Genomic DNA, 26,177 nt, shown 5'->3' with positions numbered 1-26,177 from the left:
CAAATAAATAGAAGAGGTGAATACACTACTTTGTGAAACTCAGAAAACACACAGCCAATCTTCTTGGGTGAGGTCAAAAATCTTGGTTTCTTTTTTTGGAATGCAGATCGTTCTGTCAATGGTCATTTAACAGACTTTTAATTTGATACAGCAGGCAGCATTAACGGTCCTACCAGACAAAGAACCGTGGCTAAAAGACCTCTGATTTCATACAACAGATACAGCATTTTATGAGCCAGGAGGAAACGGAGTTCGACTCATTGGCATGATCCTGGAACCATTAAGGTGTGCCAGCAAAAGGATCTTCCAGCTGACTTCTATCATCTGTAACCAGCCATTCCCCCTCCTGAGCAGGGATGCATGTACAGCCTTGTATCTCTTCGAAACGTCAGGTGATGCCAAGACAACTGCTGTCGTTAACCACCACTGTCGTTAACCGAACAGAACTGCATGTCCCAGAGTACTCAAAGAAAAGTGCCCAGACTGGGACTTCAGCTGTGAACTGTCTTCTCTCTTTGTGGAGCAACCTTATCTATTCTTGTTACATGGTGTCTGCAAATTTTCAATGGTCAGGCCAGCCAGCGACCCAGGAAATAACCAAGGTTCCTCAAGTGAAGGATGTCAAAGGAGAGTGATCAGCAGCCCGATGAGTCTCAATCGCTGGCTCAGGTAGCAGTACGGTAGGTCAACACTGCAGCCATCATGAATACACTGCAACTCCCAGCCAGCATACCAAAGTCTAAAAACTCGATGGAAGCAGGTAGCAGCCGTCAGTGACAATGGGCATATCGCAAAACCTCAAAAAGTGAAAGCAGGACAAGGAGATGAGCACAATGTTTGTCCATCCTGCAAGAAGCGAGAGAGAATAACCACCACCATTCAGTGGAACAGCTGAACCAGCCAAGTTCGGTTCAACATGAAGTAAAAGAATGAAAAAGGTATCCAGATGGCAGCTCAACCGCCAAACAAAGAGAAAGAACAGCTGCGACAGAGCCTACCAGGCCTCCCAACAGTAAAGCCAATGAGATTTGCCTCCAGACTGGCTGAACGTTTAAATTCAAGTTCTTGAAGCGGGAGATGGGGTACTGATAGTGTGGTAATAACAATATAAATGTATGATAGTAGTAACAACATAAGGCATAAGATAAACGATCACTTAAAATACATTGGACACAGACTGTGGGGGAGGTGTAGTATAAGGGTCAGGCACATAAAGGGTTAACATGGGACAAAGTAAAATGCAGCTCGCAGGGCGATGAGAGAGAACACATGACTCCACCACGGGGTCACTGTGTTGTTGGACAGAGCCAAGCATGGAGACAGTTCCTAGCTTAAACCCTTTATTGTATATTTGTAAATAGTTCTAATAATAATAATAATTTTTATTGTCACGAGTAGGCTTACATTAACACTGCAATGAAGTTACTGTGAAAAGCCCCAAGTCACCACATTCCGGCGCCATTTCGGGTATACAGAGGGAGAATTCAGAATATCCAATTCACCTGACAGCACGTCTTTCGGGACTTGTGGGAGGAATCCGGAGCACCCGGAGAAAACCCACGCAGACACGGGGAGAACGTGTAGACTTCACACAGACAGTGAACCAAGCCAAGAATCAAACCTAGGACACTGGAGCTGTGAAGCAACAGTGCTACCCACTGTGCTAGTAGTTAACAAAGGTTACAAAGACATCATCAAACCTACCGAGGTGTAACCAACGCTCCAGAACAATAACCTACCACTTGATTAGCAGCATTACTCAAATCTATTGTGAGAAATGGCGAATTTCATATTCACACCGCACGTTATTTTACGGAGTTTGCGGACATTATTGAGCAGAGGACATTTTTGTGCTGCATCTGTAGCACACCGAGCATCCCACACTACACCATCTGTATGGGATAAAGCTACAATCTGAATAATACAATCATGAAACATGATCTGCATTAGATTTTCCTTTTAACAAGTTCCAAAGGGAGTGGAGCAACAACTTGGCTTCTCCAGTACGCTGATATTTCAATGCCAACTTTCCTTCCTGATTCCAGTCCAGCTACTACTGACTTTAAATCTCCTCTCACTGTATCTGTTCTACAGAGACAGTTGCCAACTTTAAATCAGTAACAGGAGTCTGGACTGACGAGGGCAGGAAAGGCATTATTTAAATATTGTAGTTCTGGAAGAGCTGAGTTATAGCTGACAATAATCGATTGATAAGAAAGCATTTTTGAACATATGCATACCTAGAATGAACAAAAAAAAACATTTATTCTCTTGTGTTGGTTGACCATTTTGTGGTGAGGGAGCGTGGGGGGCATGTCTAAGTACACCTCAGTGTCATATCTGACCTGACTGTGTTCGTTGGCCCCATGATCAGAAGTGTTCCACTGCTGCAAACATCCCTCACCCTGATGAGCACAAACATTCAGCAAACGTATCCTAATGAAATTAAGAAAACACAGTTCCTCCGCCATTCTCTTATTTTTACCTTTATCACAGTTGATTCCGAAGTATCCCGGAGGGCAGATGCACAATCCTGGACTGACGCAAAGTCCTCCATTCAGACATCTGGGGGCACACAGAGCTAACAAGACGAAAGGAAAGGGAAATTTGAATGAAATTTTAGAAATGTACTGATTCTCAGTACAGCATGAAAATGAAATGAAAATCGCTTATTGTCACGAGTAGGCTTCAATGGTTACTGTGAAAAGCCCCTAGTCGCCACATTCCAGCGCCTGTCCGGGGAGGCTGGTACGGGAATCGAACCGTGCTGCTGGCCTGCTTGGTCTGCTTTAAAAGCAACGATTTAGCCCAGTGAGCAAAGAAACCAGTTGATAAACATATTGGATTGGATTTGGTTATTGTCACGTGTCCGGAGGTACAGTGAAAAGTATTTTTCTGCATGCAGCTCAAACAGCTCATTTAGTGCATGAAAAGAAAACTTAACAGGCAACACAAGATATACAATGTAAATACATCGACACAGGGTGAAGCGACAGGAGTATAGTATTAATCAGATCAGCCCATAAGAGGGTAATTCAGGTGTCTGGTAACAGCGGGGAAGAAGCTGCTTTTGAATCTGTTTGCGTGTGTTCTCAGACTTTTGTATCTCCTGCCCGATGGAGGAATTTGGAGGAGTGAATAACCCGGGTGGGAGGAGTCTTTGATTATGCTGCCTGCTTTCCCAAGGCAGCGGGAGGTGTAGACAGAGTCAATGGATGGGACCCGGGTTTGTGTGATCGACTGGGCGGTGTTCACGACTCTCTGAAGTTTCTTGGGGTCTTGGGCCGAGCAGTTGCCATACCAGGCTGTGATGCAGCCAAATAGGATGCTTTCTATGGTGTACCTTTCTTGCATTGATTTTGCACCTGTGTTTGCTCTCCCAGCCCAGCCAAGACAGCAGACAACCTGCTCCCAAGACACTTTAATGAGGCTAGGAAGTGGGCTGGAGTGGCCTAATATGCAGGGGTAAATTTACTCTGTGTAATGGTTCTCCAATGAACAATCATAACCTGGCTGTTGGCCGACTCCACATACCCTAGTGGAATGAACAGCGGGCTCAGTCCCAATATAATTATTGGACTGGCTGGCTTATTCATTTTCAGGACCATTTGGTATATCTCATCTTGTGTTGCACATTTTAAAAGTTAAAACTGAAGGGAACGATGTACCCAGGGCATGAAAGTCAGAAAAGAGAGGGTGGGGCTCAGGGGGTCAGATCCCTCCTCTGTAACATTACTGCAGGATTTTAGGTGCTTTTCCTGCATGGTGACGTTTGACAAGAGAGCTGTAGAAGGAATATATTTACTGTAGATGAAGTGTTGTTCCCAGTTTCTCAATCTTATTCTCTGGCGAGCTTGCTGGCTGGCACCACAGGATAGAAGTTCCTGAAGAACACAGACAGGGGTGGAGGCTTCTAAGGTGCTACTGTATCTACTTTCCACCCCTTTCCAACCCGGTCCCATGAGCCCGTGAAAACAGCAGAAAACGTCATTGTTCCTGGGGCTAAACAGCAACAGCACACTTCAGAAACACTGCCTCTGAAGGGTGCTCGGGGCAGGAAAATTCAAATGTCAAGACTACATGAGATAATTTGAAAATATTAAATGCTCTTTTTGTTGACTTCAGTGGGCTAAATGTAAACACACCACAAATAAGATTATGATTAACATATTAACTGGGCTTTTTTTTTTACAATAATTAATTTAAAAATTGACAAAAATATTTCACACTTAATGCAAAAAATAAACAGAGCATTTAATTTTTGCATAATTTAGAATGTATAACAAATGTGGACAAATAGGTCTACCACATGCCAAAGTATATGCTCGAGGTACCACCAATCTGGGATAATTGCCTTGAGCTCTTTCTTACATTTGGTCAGGTCCTTTACACCAACAGAACAGGCATAATCACAAGACATCACTTTTTATTTCAAGTAACAGGGCTGTTTTCTTGTTGTAGGGCATAGGTGAGCTTGAAATGTTTTATATTTCTAACATAACACATCATTTTAAATCCACTATTTTAGCTTACAAAGTAACTCAAATAGTTTTCATTTGATTTGTTTATTCATTCCTAAATTTATTCTCCGTGCTGCTTTAATCTTCTCTCTCCTGTAGGTTTTCTGCAGCACATCGCTGCCAAGAGGCCAGACAAAAACACCCTTGTGACAGGCTGCTAGAAGGTGTGCGAGAGCCGCCAGGTGATTTGCCTGCCAACTTTCCTTCCCTTCTCTGGGTAGCTTAAAGCAATAACGAGAGAGAGAGAGAGAGAGAGAGAGAGAGAGAGAATGTCTTGGTGAGCAGAAAGCAGTGCATCAGTTACAGAACTGATCAAACTTTGATTTGTGCATAAAACTTTATTCTGATTGCACAAGTTTTAAAAGTTCACAGTTAAATGATAGTCTGTATGCTTGTGGTTTAAATATTACCTTTTTCACAATGTGGCCCATAGAATCCATCGGGACATTCACAGACCTGTCTCTCTGTACAGTAACCTCCGTTGCGACAGCCTCCTGGACACTTAGCTTTACACAGGAAAAAAAATGTCTGTGTAAATCTTCGGTAAATAATGCATGTACAATTTTGTTTCCTTATTTCCGTGATTCATAAATAAAGGCATATGTAACAATAAATAGTTTTCTCTTTACCAATTAAAACAAGCATATATTCAGCAAAGTTTTAAAAAAATAAATTTAGAGTACCCAATTATTTTTTCCAATTAAGGAGCAATTTAGTGTGGCCAATCCACCTACACTGCACAGGGTTGTGGGGGTGAAACACGTAGACACGGGGAGAATGTGCAAACTCCACCCAGACAGTGACCCGGGGCTGGGGTCGAACCTGGGACCTCAGTGCCGTGAGGCAGCAGTGCTAACCACTGCGCCGCAGCAGTGCTAACCACTGCGCCACCCATATTCGGCAAAGTTGATTTTCCTTAAAACTGACAGCTAGCTAAGGTTCGTTCCTATACTGAGCAAATGGTTTTGTAGTTTCTGGAGGATTTTTTTCAACCAGTGTTTAACCTGGCAAAAATGTCAACAGGATTAATTTTATATTTGTCTTGATTGCCTTTTAAATATTCTTTTTTTTCTGGTCAGTTTTTCTTTAAAACAAATGCAGGGGTGAGCAGATAGCAGGATGGGATCTTACCCGTTCTAATCATGTACGAAGGGTAAAACTGATGATCCAAATAACAAAAAAAAAGGCAAAATACAGCGGATGCTGAAATCTAAAACAAAAACCGAGAAAGCTGTACAAACTCAGCAGGTCTGGAGCGAAAACAGAGTAACGGTTTCAAGTCCGTATGTCCCTTCTTCAGAACTAAAGAGACGAGAAAATGTGGCTGTATAGGAGGAGGTGGAACAGCTAGAACAGTGATTAGTGGGAGCTAGGAGAGATTGCAACAGAGATGTTACAAAATTTCAGAACAAGTGACAGATGGCCTGATGTTGCGGGGGGGGGGGGGGGTTGGATAGGAACAAGAAAAAGAATTAAAGATTGAGGAGAAAGGTCACAATCTGAAGTTGTTGAACTTAACAATGAGTCCTGCGGCTGTAGTGTGCTTAATTAGAAGAGGAGGTGTTGCTCCTCCAGTTTGTGTTGGGTTTCACTGGAACATTGTAGCCCGCCAAATGTAGCCACGTGGGCTTGACAGCAAGATGCGGAGATAAAATGGGATGCAACAGGAAGGTGGGAGTCACACAATCACCCTGTCTGTGATCTCTAATCCTGTCTCTCTAATGTAGAGGAGACTGCATTAGGAGCAGCAATACAATAGACCAAATTGAAGGAGGTGCAAGTGAAATGTTGCTTCCGGTTGAGTGCCCTGTCCATCCTCTGTCCCTTGTCCAGTCTCCTCCCATCTATATTTGTGATTCCTCTGATGCCCTTCGTCACATCAACAATTCCAAATTCCCTGGCCCAAACCACCTTCACTTCACTGCGGATGTCTGTTCCCTCTCCACCTCCATTCCCCATCATGAGGGTCTGATGGCTCTTCACTTCTTCCTTGAAAGGAAGCCCGAGGTTTCCCCCATCTACCACCACTCCTCTCAGCCTGGCTGAACTCATTCTGTCACTCAACAATTTCTCCATTAACTTGTCACACTTGCTGCAAATAAAAGGTGTGTCCGTGGGTACCCGCATGGACCCCAGTTATGCCTTTCTTTTTGTGGGTGAAGAACAACCCTTGTTCCAGTCCTATTCAGGGCCTCTCGCACAACTCTTTTTCCATGACATCGAGGACTGTATTGGTGCTACTTCATACTCTCATCTTGACCTGCAAACATTTATCACATTTACTTTTAATTTCTTCCCCTCCTTCACATGGTCCATCTCCGACACTTCCCTTCTCTTTCTTGACTTCTCTGTCTCCCATTTCTGGTGATGCACGAATACAAATGTTCATTACAAGCCCAGCAATGCCTAGCTACCTTGACAAGACACATCTTGGCTGAAAGTATGAGATTTTTACAGTGGTCATGTTAGGAATTGGAGGAAATTCAGGTTAAAAAATGAAATTGGGATAAAATAAAATAAAAAGTGAAACTGCTAAGGGCCGCTGTGTACAGGAGGTTTTGATATGCAAATTAGCATACCAGGTGAGAAAGGCAAATGTTTATCTATGTGACTAGGGAGAAACAATGAGGTATAGAAGAGGTAACTAATTGTACAAAGGGATTGGCACTTGCATGCTAAAAAGAAGGATCCACAGGGTGGGTAACATCAATGGGAATAATAGTAATCTTTACTATGGTCACAAGTAGGCTTACATTAACATTGCAATGAAGTTACTGTGAAAATCCCCTAGTCGCCACATTCTGGCACCTGTTCGGGTACAGGGAGGGAGAATTCAGAATGTCCTATTCACCTAACAAGCACATCTTTTGGGACTTGTGGGAGGAAACCGGAGCACCCGGAGGAAACCCATGCGGATACGGTGAAAGTGCAGACTCCGCAGAGACAGTGACCAAAGCCAGGAATCGAACCTGGGATCCTGGTGCTGTGAAGCAACAGTGCTAACCACTGTGCAGCCGTGCAAAAAGCATTATGTAGCCATAGTACAATAACTGGAGAAAGGGACACAGTAAAGGCAGTTACCATCACTGCCACACAGCTGCAGAAATTAGTCCCTCCTGAAAACAAGTTATTGCTAAGAGGGCAGCCGGTTAAAATCCAAAACTCGAACCAAGAAGACTATACCTCGCTGAAACTGAAGACAGTTTTCCCAAACATGGACAACTAACCTGTGCATGGTAATTATTTTCTCGATTTAGCTCTAATATAATATTGGATGTTGTTTGGGAACAAGGGGTATCTCAGTGTTCAGGAAACGTAGGTAGTTGAGAACAAAGGAGGAACTTCATGTAATACTGTGTGTGCATAGCCAGTGGAGTTAAGAGTGCTGCTGTAGTGTATTATAGTCCTCCTTATTGTGTGGTTTTCTTTGTAAGTTGATAAATATTCTTTATTAATTGATCACAAAATTACTGGATTATTCCTCTCTGGTTGGCATATCATTTCTCACAGTATACCAAACTGAAAATATGCAGCACTAAGAATTGGTTTACAATTCTGGGTTTTGAATACCCTTGCATTTAACATTAGCAGAGTTCTAAACAGTTGTTTATTTTTATATTGTTCAGGTGATGCATTTGCTCCATTATATTTTTCATGAACTCAAACGTCCAGCAAGATTATTTTGCAAAGTACTTTTCAAAATCTAGGGCTGCACAGTGATTACCATTGCTGCTTCACAGCACCAGGGACCTGGGTTAGATTTCAATCTCGGGTGACTGTCTGTGCTGAGTCTGCACGTTCTCCCCGTGCCTGCGTGGGTTCTCTCCGGGTGCCCCGGTTTCCTCCCACAGTCCAAAGATGTGCAGGTTAGGTGGATTGGCCATGCTAAATTTCCCCTAACTATCCAACGGTTGGGTGGGGATATGGCGGGGGATTGGGCCTAGGCAGGATGATCTTTCAAAGGATTGGTGCAAGTTCTATGGGCTGAATGGCCTCCTTCAGCACTGTGGGAATTCTATGATTCTAAATCAGAAAATAATGAATTTTGCAGACTTACATGTTTCTATTTATTTTTAGCAAATGTATTTAAATGACAAAAGCAACGTAACGATTAGAAAAAGCATTGTTTACCTCTTTGACATGTTTTGAAGAATATTGCATTATGAGGTGTCCGAAGAACAACATTCCCTTCAACATCCATAATGACCACGGTGACCTCAAAAGCTGCGACCCCATCCTGGTTGCCAAGGCAAGGAAATCCAATCTGCACAACTAAAACGTCACAACAGCTTACATCAGCACTGAAAATTGCTACACTCTCCTTTTCATTATCTGCATTTACACATCCTTGAAAAATTTCCAAATTTGGAAGAGGGAAAAGAAGCGAATAAGGGCACTTCCCTTTTTAATAATCCACACATCCTACGTAGAAATTGCTCAATGTCTTACTTGAAAAAGTCATTTAGTGGCAGGAATGGAGCCCCTGAAATAGGGCATTCCCTCATTTCCTCCTCTTAGTCCGTTCTGCAATTGAGGATGTGCCCTCAAAAGACTCCACAGGAAACCGTGGGCACTTGTAACTTCAGACTGGCTTGACGTCGCTTCTGATTCATGGGACCGAGCGAACCCATTTCCATGGGAAGATTGTGGCAGAAAATCCAGGCCCAGAAGCAGCGTGTGCCCGATCAACGAGGCCCATAGCTGTCCTGAAATTGGCCACAAGTTCTAGCTACATTTTCTGCGCCTCCAAAAGCAACTTGCCCCATGAGAAACATAAATTCAGCAAAATGCCCTGAAGGGAATTGGAGCTGTGGCGTTGAGGGGAAGCTCTGGAAATTTCTGTTCCGCCAGGCCCTGTAGAAGGCATTTTATTTTGAAATAAAGCAGTTACCTTTCGTGTGCAGCCACAGGGGCTGGAGAATTCTGAGCTGCTCATTGAGGACAAATTTTGCAGAGTCTTTCAACAGACGTTAACTGTTAACTCATTGACATATTTACCCGCTTTAGGTATCAACAGGCAAACCTAAAAAAAACGGTCCCCACCTGTTTAGGAGTGGGACCATTACCTGTGTAGAATGGTCGCAAGCTAACGCACTGCAAACTTGTTTGGACTGTCCCCTTGAGTGGAAAATGAGAAGGTGGGAAAGGCAAGTGAGGGTCTGGTGTTGGCAGCAATAAATGGTGAAAAATCAGGACAGAACAGGTCAGGGGGCAGGACGATTGGATGGGCAAGCACCATCCATAAACTGGACTGAGGGAGGAATGACAGCTGTGTGCAGAGTTGGTGTGAACAGAGAGAGATGCCCATGGCCCCCTCATGGACTAGAAATAGCCACGGATGGAAGGATCCACCCTACTGCATAATGGTACCTGTGCTGCTCTAAAAACGTGGCTTGTTGTACTACCCATACAGCTGCTTTTGAACGTGGATTTCATCAACACAATCACAACTGCAGCCCAGCTGAAGAGGTTTTACACCATCAAGAAAATTATAGTACATAATATACATTATTTACATTACAATCTACATTATTTTCTCCTATAAATGGGGACGCAATTTTAAGCACAAAATACTCATCTGAGGCTTTACTTCACCTTCAAACAGTCCTCTCCACTGAAAATGTTGAGAAATAACCCCAACCAAATTACTGAACTCACCCAACATTTCTATACTGTATTATGTTGGGCCTCGCTGGATTTTAAGCTCTGCATATATTTTAACCTTCGCTTTAAAATTTCTAAATCAGTGTTTTCTTTCAGACAATGTGGCTTTTGATCAATCTCTGACAAAATTCCAGCTCAGAGGATGAAACACAGGGGTCCTGTAACTTTAGTACATAACTATACTGTTGAGCTAATACTGTTATACAGTCCAAACTGTGGAAGATTCTGTGAATTTCTGCTACCCAGTAAAGTGATCTCTATAGCAATGTGATTTCACCAGTAACATAATAGATCAGCAAATTGCACTGCTGTGATAAGAGCAATATCGTTAATAGAGAGCATCTTGAAAAGGGCAGTCATTTAAATTACCAGAGGCTCAATCAGCTACTTCATAAAATTTATATATAAAAATTTATTCCAAACTGCTCAAACCAAACCAGCCATATTTTACTGACGTTTCTTTTCAAAATACTTTTTAAAACTCAGTGCACTGAAAAAAAAGGATAGAGTAAAAGTTAGGAATGCTCAAGAGGGACAGCATAATTGTTGTTTATTGTTGGGTATAAATCTGGGAGCAAATGTGAAAAAGGAGAATAAAAATGTTTTTAAAAAAGAGGAGCAGCATGGTGGCGCAGTGGTTAGCCCTGCTGCCTCACAGCGCCGAGATCCCAGGTTCGAGCCCGGCTCTGGGTCACTGTCCGTGCGGAGTTTGCACTTTCTCTCCGTGTTTGCGTGGGTTTCGCCCCCACAACCCAAAGATGTGCAGGGTAGGTGGATTGGCCATGCTAAATTGCCCCTCAATTGGAAAAAATGAATTGGACACTCTAAATTTATTTAAAACATAAGGAATGTGCTCAAGAGTCAATGGCTTCATGACATTAAGAAAAGAAAATTGAAAATAAGGAATAATTCAAAATTACACATCTTCCTTCCCCTTCTGGCTGTGCTGATTAATGTAGGAAACCGCATGGTACCATTCTTCAAGCCTAACATTCAGTGTTGTCAGGTATTTGAAACATGGTGGTAGGGGTGGAGGAGGGAGGAATTACAGTCAAGCTTTATCATATCTTCACATGCACATTACATCGAGGGTCACTTGTATAGGCGATCGGGAGCTGTGCCAAATTTGTTCTCCCTCCCTTACCAGCGAGGATGGAACCAGGTCTCATGCTCGCACAGACCAGGGGGCAATCACAATTAAACATCTCCAGTCCTGGAGCTCAATGTCACTGCCAACAGTGTATTAACCCACCAAATCTTTGGCAGCGCAAAATTCACAATTTTAATTTGACCTTTTAAATCTACCTACATTCAGCCTATTTTGTTTCAACATTAACCGTATTCACAACTGAACATATTTCACACTTAAAACATGAAACAGCGTTTTTTTTTAAAGCATTGTTTTCCAAACTGGTTCTTTTAAGTACAAGTAAAACAAGCAGGTGGTAGTTCTAACGTTAAGCATTTGAAAACAATCTAGTTGATACCGAAGGAAGTAAGAAACACAAAATCTACTGACCTGTGGCCTTGTGTGAGATTGTTGCCCGCAATGGAATGTTCACGGTTGGATCTCCCATGACATCTCTATCCATTGACCGAAGGGATTGAAATTCATAAAAATACAGAGCCTGTAATGATGGTTTATAGAATTGATAATTAGAATTGACATTAATTCATTTTCCAATGATTAATTTGTCTTCTGTGAACTGCGACTAGGTATCTTTTTTAAAAAGAGTATAACTGAGAATTTTAGAGTATTTTAAAACTTGCCCAGATTCTACAAATTCATATTACGAATGTTACCTTTGTTTCTTTCAGCTAATTACATTTTTTGAATATGCATGCATGCGCCTTACAAAGAAAAGGCTGAGCATCCAGTCTGTTCAGTGAGCAACTGTAATACCTGGTGTAGTTGAAACCAGTTGAAATCTGTACTAATCCCAGTTAGGGTAGTAGCAAGTCAAGAGAGGGAGCAAAGAACGGTCAGGTCACCTTCCCAAGTATTACTCCTGCTGGAATTCGCTTATGTGGATATAGAGACAGTGTTAGGTGAAACATGATGCCCTTTGCAAGTTGAATAGCTTAAGAGCATTTGCTGTCAGGGTCACATATGCACAAGGTTCTGGATGGCATTTGTGCCTGTGGTAGCATATGCCTACAAGACCCACCACTTTTAGCAGGAGGGAGTAAAACCTGGTGAGAAATGTGAAAAGAAATCCAAATTCAAGACTTCGATTCGAACAGCTGAAATCCAATTCAGATCAGAACCGAGCTCCCTTCTGACGATCCGCTTTTCTGCAAATTACACATCCAAACACAGAAAGATCACTGTTACAGATTCTAAAAAATTTCAATCAAGGTAAACCATTTATGGAAATAGAACAGGAAAAAAACTAAAACAAAAGTGAGGTTAAAATTACTTTTTAAAAACGAAAAAAGGATTTACTAATTAGAGATCAGAATCTATTATATTTCTCACTGGAGGACTCAAAGTTAAAAAGAACCATACCATTCATTAAGAGTTCTGGAAGAGAAGATGGTTAATTTGTGACTTATGGGTTATAAGATACAACTTTATTTAGCCCAAGGTGAATGCTCGTAGTGAGGTCAGTGAACTTGATGGAGAACACTTATAATCCTGCAGACATTAGTACTTCTGTTAAATGTTGATAGGGAAATATATCATTGTTATTCACCCGAGGAAGGAGCAGTGCTCCTAAAGCTAGTGTTTGAAACAAACCTGTTGGACTTTAACCTGGTGTTGTAAGACTTCTTATTGTTATTAGAAATTATATATTATGGATGTGGGTGGTCTATTTCAGACCAATAATCATTTTAGCAAAATAAATAATTCGCACATTTGAATTTCCAGAAATTTTTGGATGTGATAAACATTTTGTCTGAAATTGAAATCTGAAGGAAGAATGGCTTTCCTTTCGAAACCTAGACAATTTTGAGGTATGTGTTTCAGGTTTATTTTATAAAATTGGGTGATTGCGTGTTTTCTAGTGCAATTTTGAATAATCAAAGGGCTATCGACACCCGTAGATCTTTATAGACAGCAAACTCCAACTGGGATTCAGGTGAAGTCATCAACTGCAAGTAAAACCTGGATGCTTTACAGCATAATTTGCATTCCTCCTTTCATTTCTGACCCATAGTCAATCCTGGATATCTCTATTTTGTAGACTAACAATAGGATGCCAAAGGCATCACTTGATGTGAAAAAAGACTATTTCCCTGAATTGTTCTGTGCTGCCACATACTGGCCACCTGAAAGACTGTTACTCAGTTGTATCAGACATTTGGCAAGAAGCTCATCCCCTCCTCTCCCCCGTCGGGTGTACTCGCGACCTTTTGCCTCCTCTTCCCCAACACTATGCTCAAACCCACCAAAAGAAGAATGTGATGGCTGGCAAGTCCTCTCACCTCTATCCCGCACTCACAACATGCAAACTGCTACATGTCTGTTAATAAGGCTTCCACTACCACGAATCTGAGCCTTGTGAGGGGAGGGTTTTACATTTCTGCCACACCACCTCCTACTGACAACAAGTTTGAAACTCACTCTTACTCATTACTGTTTCACTGAGAAGGCTTTGGGAGGGAGGAAGGTCAATACTTGCCCTTACTTCCACCAGTGCTCCAGGACCAGAGAGGTGATTTAAGGGCCAGCAATAAGAGGTAGATACAGATACAAAAGGAGCACTGAGAGAGAGAGAGAGAGAGCGTGAGAAACCTATAGGATAGAGAAAAATGAGATTGTCAGCACAGTTACAGAATGCTTTTTTCTTATTTGTTGTTGGGATGTGGATATCACGGGACAGTCAGCATGTACTGTTCATCCCTAATTATCCTTAGAGAGTAGGCCTATAGTCCTATGTAGGTCAGACCAGGTAGAGTGACATTAGTGAACCAGTTGGGTTTTTACGACAATCGAGCTTCTTTCGATGTTCACTTTTTTCTGTGCCAGTCTGTAAATCACCAGATTCAGTACAACCAGTTTCATAATTTTCCATGGTGGGATTTGTCCTCAGAAACTCTGAATTAACAGAAAAACATAAAAATTTTCAGGGTCTGAGTCACAGGGAAAAATTAATGGAGCAGAAATATAGATGGAGACACAAATTGAAAGAGAGAGATTGAGGCACCGAGAAAAAAATAAACATTTTAGGATAAGAAATAAACTGTAGCAAATGAAAAGATGGAAAATAAGACATAACAAAAGGGTTGGAGGAAAAATATGGATAATCTATCTGGAACACTGAAAGGAGGAGTCACAAACAGGGACTATAGTTGCCAGGATAATAATCTCAGAATCTCGAGGAATCGGAGGCTAACCTCCTGGACACGGTTGCAAGCAACCGAGGATAAACATCCGAGGAGCATTAAAGAAACAAAGCATATTTTATCTCAATGTTCTTGGAACACTTTCTTTTATTAGTTATAAAACTATTGGTGATGGGGAAAACGGCTGTTTGGCTTTGACAGTCAAATATTATGCAATTAGTCAACAGAGTCTGCTTGCTTTTACAGTTGGTGTTAAAAAGCAGTATGCGATGCAACAGGTGACCAGTGGTGGAAATATATGACAGATGGTGGTTATGCAATGTAATGTCCCAGAATAGATCCTTGGAAGCCCAAATTGTGACAAAGAAAAACACAAAATTCAGATTCACATTTCACAAAAATAAAAACACAACTTCTGAGAGAAAACATGGGCGAGATTCTCCGCAAATGCGGAGAATCGTAAAGGCTGCCGTGGGACAGGCCGTGACCCACGGCAGCCTTCACGCCCACTTTCAGGGCTGATTCTCCCTCCCGGGCGGGGCTAGGAGCGCGACCCCGTGCGTCACGGCGGCGCGGCCTTGACGACGGTCGTCAAGGCCGCACGTCAAGCGTCACGCCGGCTGACGCGGCCGATGACGTCGACCGCGCATGTGCAGGTTGGACAACGGCAACCCGCGCATGCGCAGTTGCCGTCTTTTCCCTCAGCCACCCCGCAAGACGTGGCAGCTTGATCTTGTGGGGCGGTGGAGGGAAAAGAGTGCGTTAGTTACGGACGCACGGCCCGCGATCGGTGGGCACCCATCGCGGGCCTATGCCCCCCTTGGCACGGCCGTGGTACTGCCGTGCCAATCGGGCCCCCAGATGCCCCAAACGGGCATCTGGCGCCCGTTTCACGACGGTAGCGAGCAGGTGTGTTTGCTGCCGTGTTGAAACGGGCGTGAAGGCCCGGCCGCTCGGCCTCGGAGAATCGCCGCTCGCCGTTTTTGTGGCGTGGGTCGGCCGTGGGGAGGGGGGGGGGAGAATAGCGGGAGGGCGTGAAAAATGTCAGGAGGCCCTCCAGCTATTCTCCCACCCGGCGTGGGGGGCGGAGAATCGCGCTGCATATCTTTGAGAATAAAAGTGGAGTAAGCACCGTGAGCTCACACTGACACAATTAAAAAGATACAAGTATCAGGTGAGCAAAAGACTCATGATGAGCAACACCATGGGAGCTCTGCTAGGTAAACATGTAGAAGATGACACCTTCTGGGCAGACTTTATATTTTTGCTTTCTAATGGCAAGTATCAAAAGACACATAGGACCACAGAATTCCTTTGGTGTATAAGGAGGCTGTTCGGCACAATGATACTGCATTTACCCTCTGAAAGAGCACTCTTCCTTGGCCCACCCTTGAACTATCCTGCAGGTCACTCACGGGCATTTAGCATGGCCAATCCTCCTAACCTACACATCTTTGGACTGTGGGAGGAAACTGGAGCACCTGGAGAAAAATCACGTAGACACGGGGAGAAAATGCAAACTCCACACAGTCACCCAAGGCCAGAATTGAATCCGGGTTCCTGGAGCTGTGAGGTAGCAGTGTTAACCACTGTGCCACCGTACCGCCCCAATATACTCCATGTAGCTGAAACATGAGAAGCCATATTGAAAGATTGATATGGTTACCGCGAGTTTATCACGGAATAATTAATTACCTGGAAGTTTTACAGCTACTTTACAAGCGGAGGCAAAATATACAATTTAGTGCCCCCCGCATCTATTTTAATGGATTAGAAATTGTGGTCAACTAGATTCCGCCGGGTCGGAGAATCGCTGGGAGTTGGCGCGAATCCCTCCCCCGCCGTCCTCCAAATTCTCCCGCCCCCCCAAAAATTGTCCTGGCATGGGTCACGCCACCCGCTTCGGAGAATGGCGGGTACCGGCGCACCTCAGTGGGCCCCGGGGCTCCACGAATTCTCAGGCCCACGATGGGCCGAAGTCCCGCCCGTTCTTTGCCAGTCCCGCCAGCGTAAATTAGAGTAGGTCCCTTACCGGCGGGGTCTGGTGGCGCGGTTTGGCTCCGGTGTTCTTGGGGAGGCGCCCCCACGGTGGCCTGGCTACCGATCCGCGAGCGGGCCTGTGCCATGAGGGCACTCTATCCTTCCGCACCAGAAGCTGTGGTCCTTCACCATTCCCGGTGCGGAAGCGAAGCCCTCTGTGCATGCGCGGGGATGACGCCAGCACATGCTGGTGCTCCCATGCATGCGATGGCCGGCGAAGGCCCTTCGGCGGCGGTTGGCGTGGCACCAAGTCCCTTTCCCGCCGGGCGACGTGGCGCAAACCACTCCCGGGCAGCCCTAGCCCCTGAAGGATTCCGCACCTTTGGCACGGCCCGACGCCAGAGTGGTTCTCGCCACTCCGTCCCACCAGGACCCCCCCCCCCCCGTGCCGGGTAAGAGAATCCCGCCCCTAATGTCTGCTGTACTGCATAATACACCACACTAGGAGTAATAAATTGTAAAATTTACACCCAGATGGAGTATAATTAGGCACAATTATTGAAGCACATATCTATCAAGCCATTTAGATAACTGCTGTAAAATATTTGAGCTTTAGCATTGCTGAAAGAAAGTCATTTTTACAATGAAGCTTTTAACACTTATCAGGACATTTTGCAAGAATACAAATCCAAGAGAGACAACAAATTTAGACTCAATGGGAAGAGAGTGCTGATTGGTTAGCAAGTGATCTCTGATTGGTGTTGCCATGGAGAATACATCAGAAATGTCCTGATGCATGGGTGGCACAGTGGTTAGCATTGCTGCCTGTCGGGGCCGAGGACCCCGGTTCTATCCCGGCCCCGGGTCACTGCCCGTGTGGGGTTTGCACATTCTCCCCGTGTCTGCCTGGGCCTCACCCCGACAACCCAAAGATGTGCAGGGTAGGTGGATTGGCCACCCTAAATTGCCCCTTAATTGGAAACTTTTTCTTATTGTCCCAATGAGTGCAAAACAAAAAGCTTCGACAAAAGACTTCTCCTTTTTCAGAAAGATTCAAGTTCTGCACTGCCAAACAACTATTAGAACTTTGTTATGAGACCCTCAAGTGAGATTACTGCCTGGTATGCAGTTTGATATTTCCGTTTTGGAAAAAAAATGCATTTTGTGGGGGGCACAACATGCTGTTGCATCAATATCCATTCAATGGTGATTAAATGCCTAATCCTAGCAATAGGTATATAGCCTCATGCTTTCCAGATCCCTTCCTTTCCAACAGATGTGTCATTACATTTGACTACCCATTTTATCTCCCTGAATAAGGTGGAACTTTGCCTTTCTGGTTACAATGGTTTGCACAATCTCATACACATTGGGAATACTCTCTAATAGAGAATAAAGATTGGACATCAATCAGTAAATAGGAAGAGAAACCAGTTGCGACATTATAGGTGTGTAACCCTTCATTAGAAGCGAAGCCTGAAATAGGTATTTTACGCAAGTTGGGAAACTAAATATTATGGGGTGGGTGAAGATATTCAAAAGTATGAATCACAGAGAGGGAGCTATGAGGTAACTCCAACATACAAGGAGAAAGCAGTAGTTAACAGGTATGAGTAAAGGCAAGAGAAACACGGGCTAGGATTTTTAGGAGAGGGTTTCCCATCTGAAGGGGGGGGGGGGGGGGGTGGGGATGCACTGCCGCCATCACTGTCCCACAGCCATTCAGCATCAATTGGTTGGAAATGGGACTTTCACCCTTCACCCGGGAGGAGATCCTGCCCTCAGAGACCCAGCCGGCAGCTCTCTAGTCCCAGCAGTGTCAGGAGCCACAGTGCCCAATGCACCTTCCCCTCATCCTGCCCGAGGCCCCTGCAAGGTCACTTTCCAGGCTTCCCCATCCTGAACTGCTCCTGCCAATCTGAAAACTGAGGATAGGTGGGTACTAGCCCTGAAGTGGTCATTAATTGATCACTGGTCACTGAATTGATCACTGAATTGGTCACTGAAGAGCCTCAATTGGGTGGGCCTGCCTAAGCCTCAGCTGTTCCGCTGTAAAATTGCAGAGAGGTTTGGGCAGGCGGGAACCTGGTGGGGAAACCATCTGAGGAATTTTATTGCCCGCCTGCCCCCCTCTGCAAACCCGTCGACGAAAACCGCAAAGTTCTGTCATGGAATGGGAATGCCGCTGAAAGGTGAAGGAATTCAGTGGTATTCAATAAAGCCAAGAGCAGCGAAAAACAAAGCAATGGCATGCACTCAGAACGGGTCGATACTTGGGCTTAATTTCTGTTTGTGGAAATATGAATAAGATACAATTATGATTCTTCTGCTTTGTATGAAACTAGAGGAGAGATAGGAATCCCTAGAATTAGAAACAGTTTGCTCGATAGTCCATAGCATGATCCAGATCATTAGCTTTAATCCATCTAATTTCATCAGGTAATGCTAAGAGCTACATGGCTGCGCAGTCTCTATATTTGGCTATGGAAATACTCAGCACTTACTGCGAAACTTAAACCACGTTTATCTGATTTTGTTTCCATGTCCCAAGGAGTATTCTGGAAATTTTAATTATTGCCGTGTGCCAGCAGGAGTACTGATTAAAAGCCTGATTTATATCTTTCTGCTGTTATGATGCCATGAATTCTGATCTGCCAGATGATGAAAATTAATGATAAAAATGTTTTTTTTTTTAAATCATAGAAACGTACCGCACAGGCGGCCTTCTGTCTGTTGTGCTCAAACAAGCTCTTTGAACAATCAGTCACGTTTAGTCTCACAACCCCACTTTTTGTCCATATCCTCGCAGGTTTCTCATCCTGAAGTAACTGTCAAACTTTTAAAATTATTTATAGGATCAACTTCCAGTACCTTTTCAGGCAAAGCATTGCAGATGATGACAACTTTTTTTTAAAATTCTCCTCATCCATCCATTGACCTTTCAATCCACAACCTCTAATTATTGACCCGCTCACCAGAGGGAATATTTTGTTTTCCTGTTTACGTTCAAAATCTCTCATCGTCTCTAAACCAACTTGTTGGGCCACCTCTTAAACTTTCCTGTTTGGAGGATAAGGCCAGCACGGTTGCACAATGGTCAGCACTGCTGCCTCACAACACTAGAGACCCGGGTTCAATTCAGGCCTTGGCTGACTGTCTGTGGGGAGTTTGCATGTTCTCCCAGTAGGTTTCCACTGGGTGCTCCGTTTTCCTCCCACAGTCCAAAGATGTGCAGGTTCGGTGGATTGTCATGCTAAATTGTCCCTGAGTGTCCAAAGATTAGGTGGGGGCCTGGGGATAGGGTGTCCTTTCGGAAGGTCGATCGGCCGAATGGCCTCCTTCTGCACTGTAGGGATTCTATCATTCTTCGAGAACAGTCCAAATACTTCTCAGCCTTCTCCTCATCCCTAGTAACATCCTGGTAAACCTCCTCTGCAACCTTTCTCAATCACTCAATCCCATGTCCTAATGAGCCACATGAGAGAAAGTTCACATTGTGTGGAAAGGTTAATCCAGCTGTTGAATAGTAATCATCACGGATAAGCCATAACATTAAAGTAGGCCATGCTTCGTGTCTCAAAGTCTTTGTTCTTAAGCCCCTAAATATAGCTTTGAAGTTCAGGATGAAATCCTCCTAATGTGCCCCCCTCCCGATTGTGATCATTTGGAATGGTAATCAGTCACCAGTAAATTTTTGGTCAAAAGAACGCAAAAGCTTGTTCAACAAATCTTCACCCATTTAAAGTCCACTCAGATTGAACACATTACTGAATACTAATAAAATGCATTTTAATAAAGCAGAAAATGGACACCAAATTTTAGCTTGTTCCCAGGATATAATTGGTCCATGAAACTCCTAAAAAAAAATAGCCTACCTCTAATCCCAGAGTACTCCCTTCATTAAAGCCACATCGGATCAAAGGTAAAGCCATGGGTTATTCCCTTACTTGTTGAGATTGATGAGCCTGGGTACCTGGTTCGTTAAGTATTCCTCGAGCCACGGCATAAAAAACCCAAAACCCCATCAGAAACAGCACGGTACCAATGGAATTTAACTATCAGGTTACAATATTGAACTACTTAAAAGGAGTTTGAAAGTTAAAAAACAGCATTTTGTTTTGTGGGTTATTTATAGTTTTATTTTTTGAAACTGAAAGCAGTTCGTTCTATAGGTAACCTCTGCTTATAAAAACATAAGATGTACTACAGCATTTATTCCAAGACCAGTGGTTAAACACTCGTTGTACCTACTTCAGGGTCAGCAGACGTAGTAAAACAAAACTTAAAAATAATTCAGTTATCGCTTACTGATGTGTAATTAAGAATTTTAAGTTTCACCATCATTTTATTATTGTAACTCTATTTAGTAAACTTTTGAAAGACTTTCTCGATGTAACACCATTATCAATGATATTTAGCAGATTGCTACTATTTTGTTCAACTTTGAATGTGCTTAATCCATCAATGGGGCAGGGAGCAGACAAAAATGTACAGATTTGATTTTTAAACAGAGGCCAGTGAATATGTGGGAGCAATATCAAGGAAGCAATATCAAGGAATTTGCAACCGTAGTAAACCTGAAAAGAGATTATACTCTTGAAATAATTTTAAATACATTATATATAAACGTAACTAACATAATATGTATGCAAAACATAGCCACCGCCATAAGACATATGTGTTATAGTATGTCTGTGAGTAACAGTAGTGATTTTACTTTGTTTTTGATCCTGTTAATTCCAGCGAGGTTATCATTGTAAATGCCAATAACCACATTGCTTCATTATATTCATTTGTAAGTGTCTAGACTGAAGAAATAATGGTTGTGTTGTAATTACTGAACATTTGTCAACCAATAATTAAGTGATTACCTGGAAATAATAAAATTTGTATTACTTCTTAACTGAACAAAATCAGCCTCATCCTTTGAACACTGTTAAGCTGAAACAGCCTTATCCTTTGAACACTGTTAAGCTGAGACAATGTCATAAAGATTCTACTGCTACAAAAATACAAGGGTGTGCTTAATCTGAATTCTAATATTTCACTACATTTTCTCTTTCTTCAGAGTGCATGTTTTCTTTTTTTGATAGCCTATAACCCAGCTATAATGTTTGCCACATAAACACCAAGTTTGCGTCTGTATGATGTACAGTTCCAGTGAAACCAGATGTAGACCACAAGATAGCTATCAAACCTTCCTCTGTAGGCAATAAACTCTTAAGTTTGGCAGAAGTCTGAGAAGTTTATCACTGTTATTTTCTGTTAGTAGATGGAACAGATGGCTGCCACATGCATATTGTACTGAATAAAGTGGTATCTCCTGGGCCCGTTGCTTTAATCTTGGTTGGCATGCACAGCACTAAGATGCAAAATACCACAGTGGAACATGATAAAAATATTAAGGCTTCAAAAGGAGCACATTTTCAACAAGAACCACTTTCTGTAAAACAAAGCTTACAAGCTACAGGCAAAATTCACATCCACATTCAAGCTGCTCTGGATAGAGGCCACAAACAAGGTATTTCTTATGTTTGATGACATTACAGCTGAAAGGACAAGGTACTATGGGGGTGGATCGGGGCAAAATTATAGTTACATGACTGAGCACATACTGGGCAATGTGACAGGTAAACAAAATCAAAATATATATGAATTAATATGTTTTCAAATAAAGATATACTGACAATATTAAAGTATTCTAATAAATTTTGCTCTTTCATTATCTTAACGGCCAACAATATAGTAAACATTTATTTATAATTTCATAGATCATTTCCAAATTTATGAATAATCTTTTTTTCTTGCCATGACTGATCAAGTTAGGAATTTTATTCTCGATGCTACACCGAATGGTACAATTTTCATTTTGCAGAAACAGGGTCAGCATCTAGAATACGCCGTAAAGGTTTAAAAAAAATTTAAAGAGTACCCAATTCATTTTTTTCCAATTAAGGGGCAATTTAGCGTGACCAATCCACCTAGCCTGCACATCTTTGGGTTGTGGGGGCGAAACCTACGCAAACATGGGGAGAATGTGCAAACTCCACATGGACAGTGACCGAGAGCCGGGATTGAACCGGACCTCGGCGCCGTGAGACAACAGTGCTACCCACTGCGCCACTGTGCTGCCCTGGAATACAACCAGCTGCTTCAGTTTTGCTTTCAACAGCATTAAAAAAAAATAATAATCCTTCCAAACAGTTAAGTAGAGATGATGTACAATCTTTACTGACCTGCTGTACAATTTTTACCAGAGCTACGTTTGTGGCCATGTGAAATGCATACTGTAGAATTTGTGAATTTATCGGAACAGATCGATAATTAGCCATCTTTGTTGTTGCGTAGACAAATATAATGATTTTTGAAATATATGGCTGCTTCAATTACAGAATAATAAAGTCACCACGCTCAAGAAATTCACAGTCACAGGCAGAACTTGCAGATATAATTAAGGCTTACACTGGAACATTTGCTATGAAATCATGTTGGCTCCATTCTTTACCTGCTCTGTCGCCTGCCAGGTAAAATTAATGGCCTGGATGTTGACTGGAATCGCTGGCATTCTCTGTTGGGCTTTCCTGAAATCATGAGTGAACGGAGCCATTTTACCATCAGAAACGATAAGAATATCCTCTTCAAAACCTAAAAGGTGGTAATTTCAGAATGATCAAGAACTTAGACCTAATACTGTGGCAGCGGTTTGACCTTTTCCGGCCAATCTGAACACCAAATCGTCAAACATAGTCATGTGTGAGTTCAATATTTTAGACAAGTCTTTCTTGAACTGAATATCACCGATTTCCAGATCCTCAAGGAGCACGGTAATTGCACATTTACATTCTGAAGTAATCACAAAGACCACTGCAGTTTCATAAAACTAATTAGAATTATAAATCACTCAGAACCTTTCAGCCTGCTTGATGCCCATTGTTCAACAAACATTTGTGGACATCACATGTATTCATTCTCAACTCTCAAGATTGATATCCATATATTCAAGTCATCTTAAACTGATTGTGCTGGATTTTTGGTAAGAACAGGAAGGGATGTACCCAACAACAGTGTACATAAGTAAATCCAGGACATGGGGGCAACAACAATGTATATTTATATTGCGTCTTTAATATAAGGAAGCATTCCAAGGTACTTCACAGGAGCATTACTAAACAAAGTATGACATGAAGGCACAAATGTGATTTTAGGCCAAATCACCAAATGCTTTGTCAAAGAAATCAGCTTGAAGTAGTGTCTTAAAGGAGGCTCGGTAGAGAGGCAGAGGGGTGTAGAGAGGGAATTCCAGAGTTTGGGTCTGGTAACTGAAGGCAGGACCATCAATGGTGGAGCACTAGTGATTGGGAATGCAAAAGAGACCAAAATTAGAGGGGCACACACATATCCCAGTGGGTTGTGGGGTTGAAGGAGATTACAGACATAGGGAGAAGCAAGTCCATGGAGAGATTGGAAAACAACGATGAGAATTTAAAAATCAAGACTTTTCTTGACCAGGGGCCAACAGAGGTCAGCTAGCATAACTTACTGTGAGTTACTGTGTGCAGCTAAATTTGGGACAACCTCATGTCTACCGTGAGTAGAATATGCAAAGTCTAGAGAAAATAAAGACATGGATGAGGATTTGAGCAGATGAGGCGAGACGGGAGTAAAGTTGAGCAATGTTACGCAGGTGAAAATAGGTTGTCTTACAGATGGCACAAATGCAAGTTTGCAGAATCAAATGTGGCACCAAGATTGTGAACAGATTGGCTTAATCTTAAACTGTTGCCCGAGAGAGGGATGGAGTGAGCAGGTAGGGGACCAAATTTCGAGTGGGGGCCAAAAACAATGCCTTCAGTCTTTTCAATATCTAATTGGAGGAAATTTCAGCTCACCCAGTTCTGGATGCCTGATAAGCAGTCAGATAATTTAGCAACAGTGAAGGAGTTGAGATAGGCAGGCAGGATGGCACAATGGTTAGCACTGCTGCCTTACTGCATCAGGGACCAGGGTTCAATTTTGGCCTGGATGACTGCCTGTGTGCAGTTTGCACATCCCCCCCCCCCCCCCCCCGTGTCTGCATCGGGTTTCCTCCCAACATCCAAAGATGGGCAGCTTCGGTGGATTGGCCAGGCTAAATTGCCCCTTTGTGTCCGAAAGCTGCGACTGTTAACTGGGGTTATGTGGTTACAGGGATAGGGCAGGGGAGTGGGCCTAGGTAGGGTGCTCTTTCAGAGGGTCGTTGCGGACCCGATGGGCCAAATGGCCTCCTTCTGCACTGTAGGGATTTTATAGAGGTAGTTATGAGCTAGGAGTCATTAGCGCACATTTGAAAGCTAATACTGTGTCTTCAGATGATGTCACCAGGGGCCAACATGCAGATGAGAAATAAGGGGAGCCAAGAATTGATCCTTGGCGACACCAGAGGTAGCATGGCAGAGTGGTAGCAGGACGAAAAACCATTGCTTGCTGGCTATGATTAGATAAGAATGAAACTACTGGAGAGCAGTCCCACCCTGATGGACGACAGTGGAGAGGCATCAGGAGGTGGTGGGGTGGTGGACCATGCCAAAGGCTGCAGACAGATCTAGGAGGTCAAAGCAGTTGGAAGTTTACCTTGGTCACAATCCCACAGGATGCCATTTGTGTGTGACTTTGATAAAATTCGTTTGGGCACTGTGGCAGGGGCATAAATCCGATTGAAGGAATGCCAAACATGGCAATATAAAAATTAAAAGCTCAATTAATTTTCGGGAGGGGGGGAAAGGCCACCCCGAGACATTAGGATGTGCAAAAAAAAAGTTCAATTGAATTTTCATTCATTTAGCACGACTGTCTCCTCAACATTTCAGTGAACGTCACACATAGCACCAAGCGCTGCCAACAGAAGACACTCTGGCAAAGTGAGTTTTAAATAAAAATTTAAAAAGGCAAGGCAGACTCCTGCAACAACCTTTGCAAACCCTGCCACTTGAAGTGGAGGGAGTGTTTCTGAAGGTTGCATGGCCAGGCACGGGTAAGAATGGTGCTCACCTATCAATACTCTGGCTTGGTGAGCATCTATCCACATGTTAAGGGTCCCCTCAGCCCGGGTGGCTTCAGTCAGCAGCACCAGAAGTTTCAGCGTCAAGCACAGGTTCGCGGTTCGCAGCAGTGTCCCGGAGCAGCTCATCCTCGCAGGTTGCTGTCTCCTCTCTGTGTGTGTCTCCTCTCTCTGTGTGTCTCCTCTCTCGCTCTGTCCGCCCTCTCGCTGCCGCCCTGCGCTCACGCTGATGTTCAGCTCCAGGCTCGGCTCGGCTCCGCTCTGCGCTCCTCGGCGTCCCGCACAACCTGACCGGGGAGCCGAGGCACGAGCGCCGCGCGCCCCCGCCAGGCGAGGCACGCAGAGCGCCGCGCGCCCCCGCCCCGCTAAACCAGCGAAAAGAAAACGTGGGTCAAAAACTTTCCACAGACTCGGGCTGTGTGTGTGTGTGTGTGACCCAGTCAGAAGCGGGGAAAACAAACATTCTTATTTCCCCTTTCACTTTTTTCCCCACTGGGCAGGATTATGGAAAGACAGTTTTTTGGGTTAAGATCAAGTTTCAGATAAACACCAAGGTGAGGTGCAATGCCTTTTCTTCTCAGCTTTTCGTAGAATTTACAGTGCACAAGGAGGCCATTCGGCCCATCGTGTCTGCACCGCAAAGAGCACCCTATCCAAGGTCAACACCTCCACCCTATCCACATAAC

At 43.5% G+C, this 26,177-nt stretch overlaps 1 protein-coding gene across 1 annotated transcript in view; it reads right to left on the bottom strand.

Moving 5' to 3' along the window:
• wif1 (wnt inhibitory factor 1) overlaps nt 1–25,787 on the bottom strand; it is a 38,077-nt gene extending 12,290 nt beyond the window's left edge. Inside the window, exons 1-6 of the mRNA XM_038780409.1 lie at nt 25,482–25,787; nt 22,960–23,099; nt 11,704–11,812; nt 8,652–8,792; nt 4,931–5,026; nt 2,486–2,581 (exon numbers count right to left, since the gene is read on the bottom strand). Of these exons, the coding sequence (XP_038636337.1) occupies nt 2,486–2,581; nt 4,931–5,026; nt 8,652–8,792; nt 11,704–11,812; nt 22,960–23,099; nt 25,482–25,620 (721 nt within the window). The 5' untranslated portion in view covers nt 25,621–25,787. The remainder of the gene's footprint in view (nt 1–2,485; nt 2,582–4,930; nt 5,027–8,651; nt 8,793–11,703; nt 11,813–22,959; nt 23,100–25,481) is intronic.
• Nucleotides 25,788–26,177: the final 390 nt, after the last annotated feature.

The sequence above is a fragment of the Scyliorhinus canicula genome, chromosome 20, assembly GCF_902713615.1.
Source record: "Scyliorhinus canicula chromosome 20, sScyCan1.1, whole genome shotgun sequence".
NCBI classification, from domain to species: Eukaryota; Metazoa; Chordata; class Chondrichthyes; order Carcharhiniformes; family Scyliorhinidae; genus Scyliorhinus; species Scyliorhinus canicula.
The sequence above is the reverse complement of the archived record's forward strand: the minus strand, read 5'-3'. Positions and strand labels throughout refer to the sequence as shown.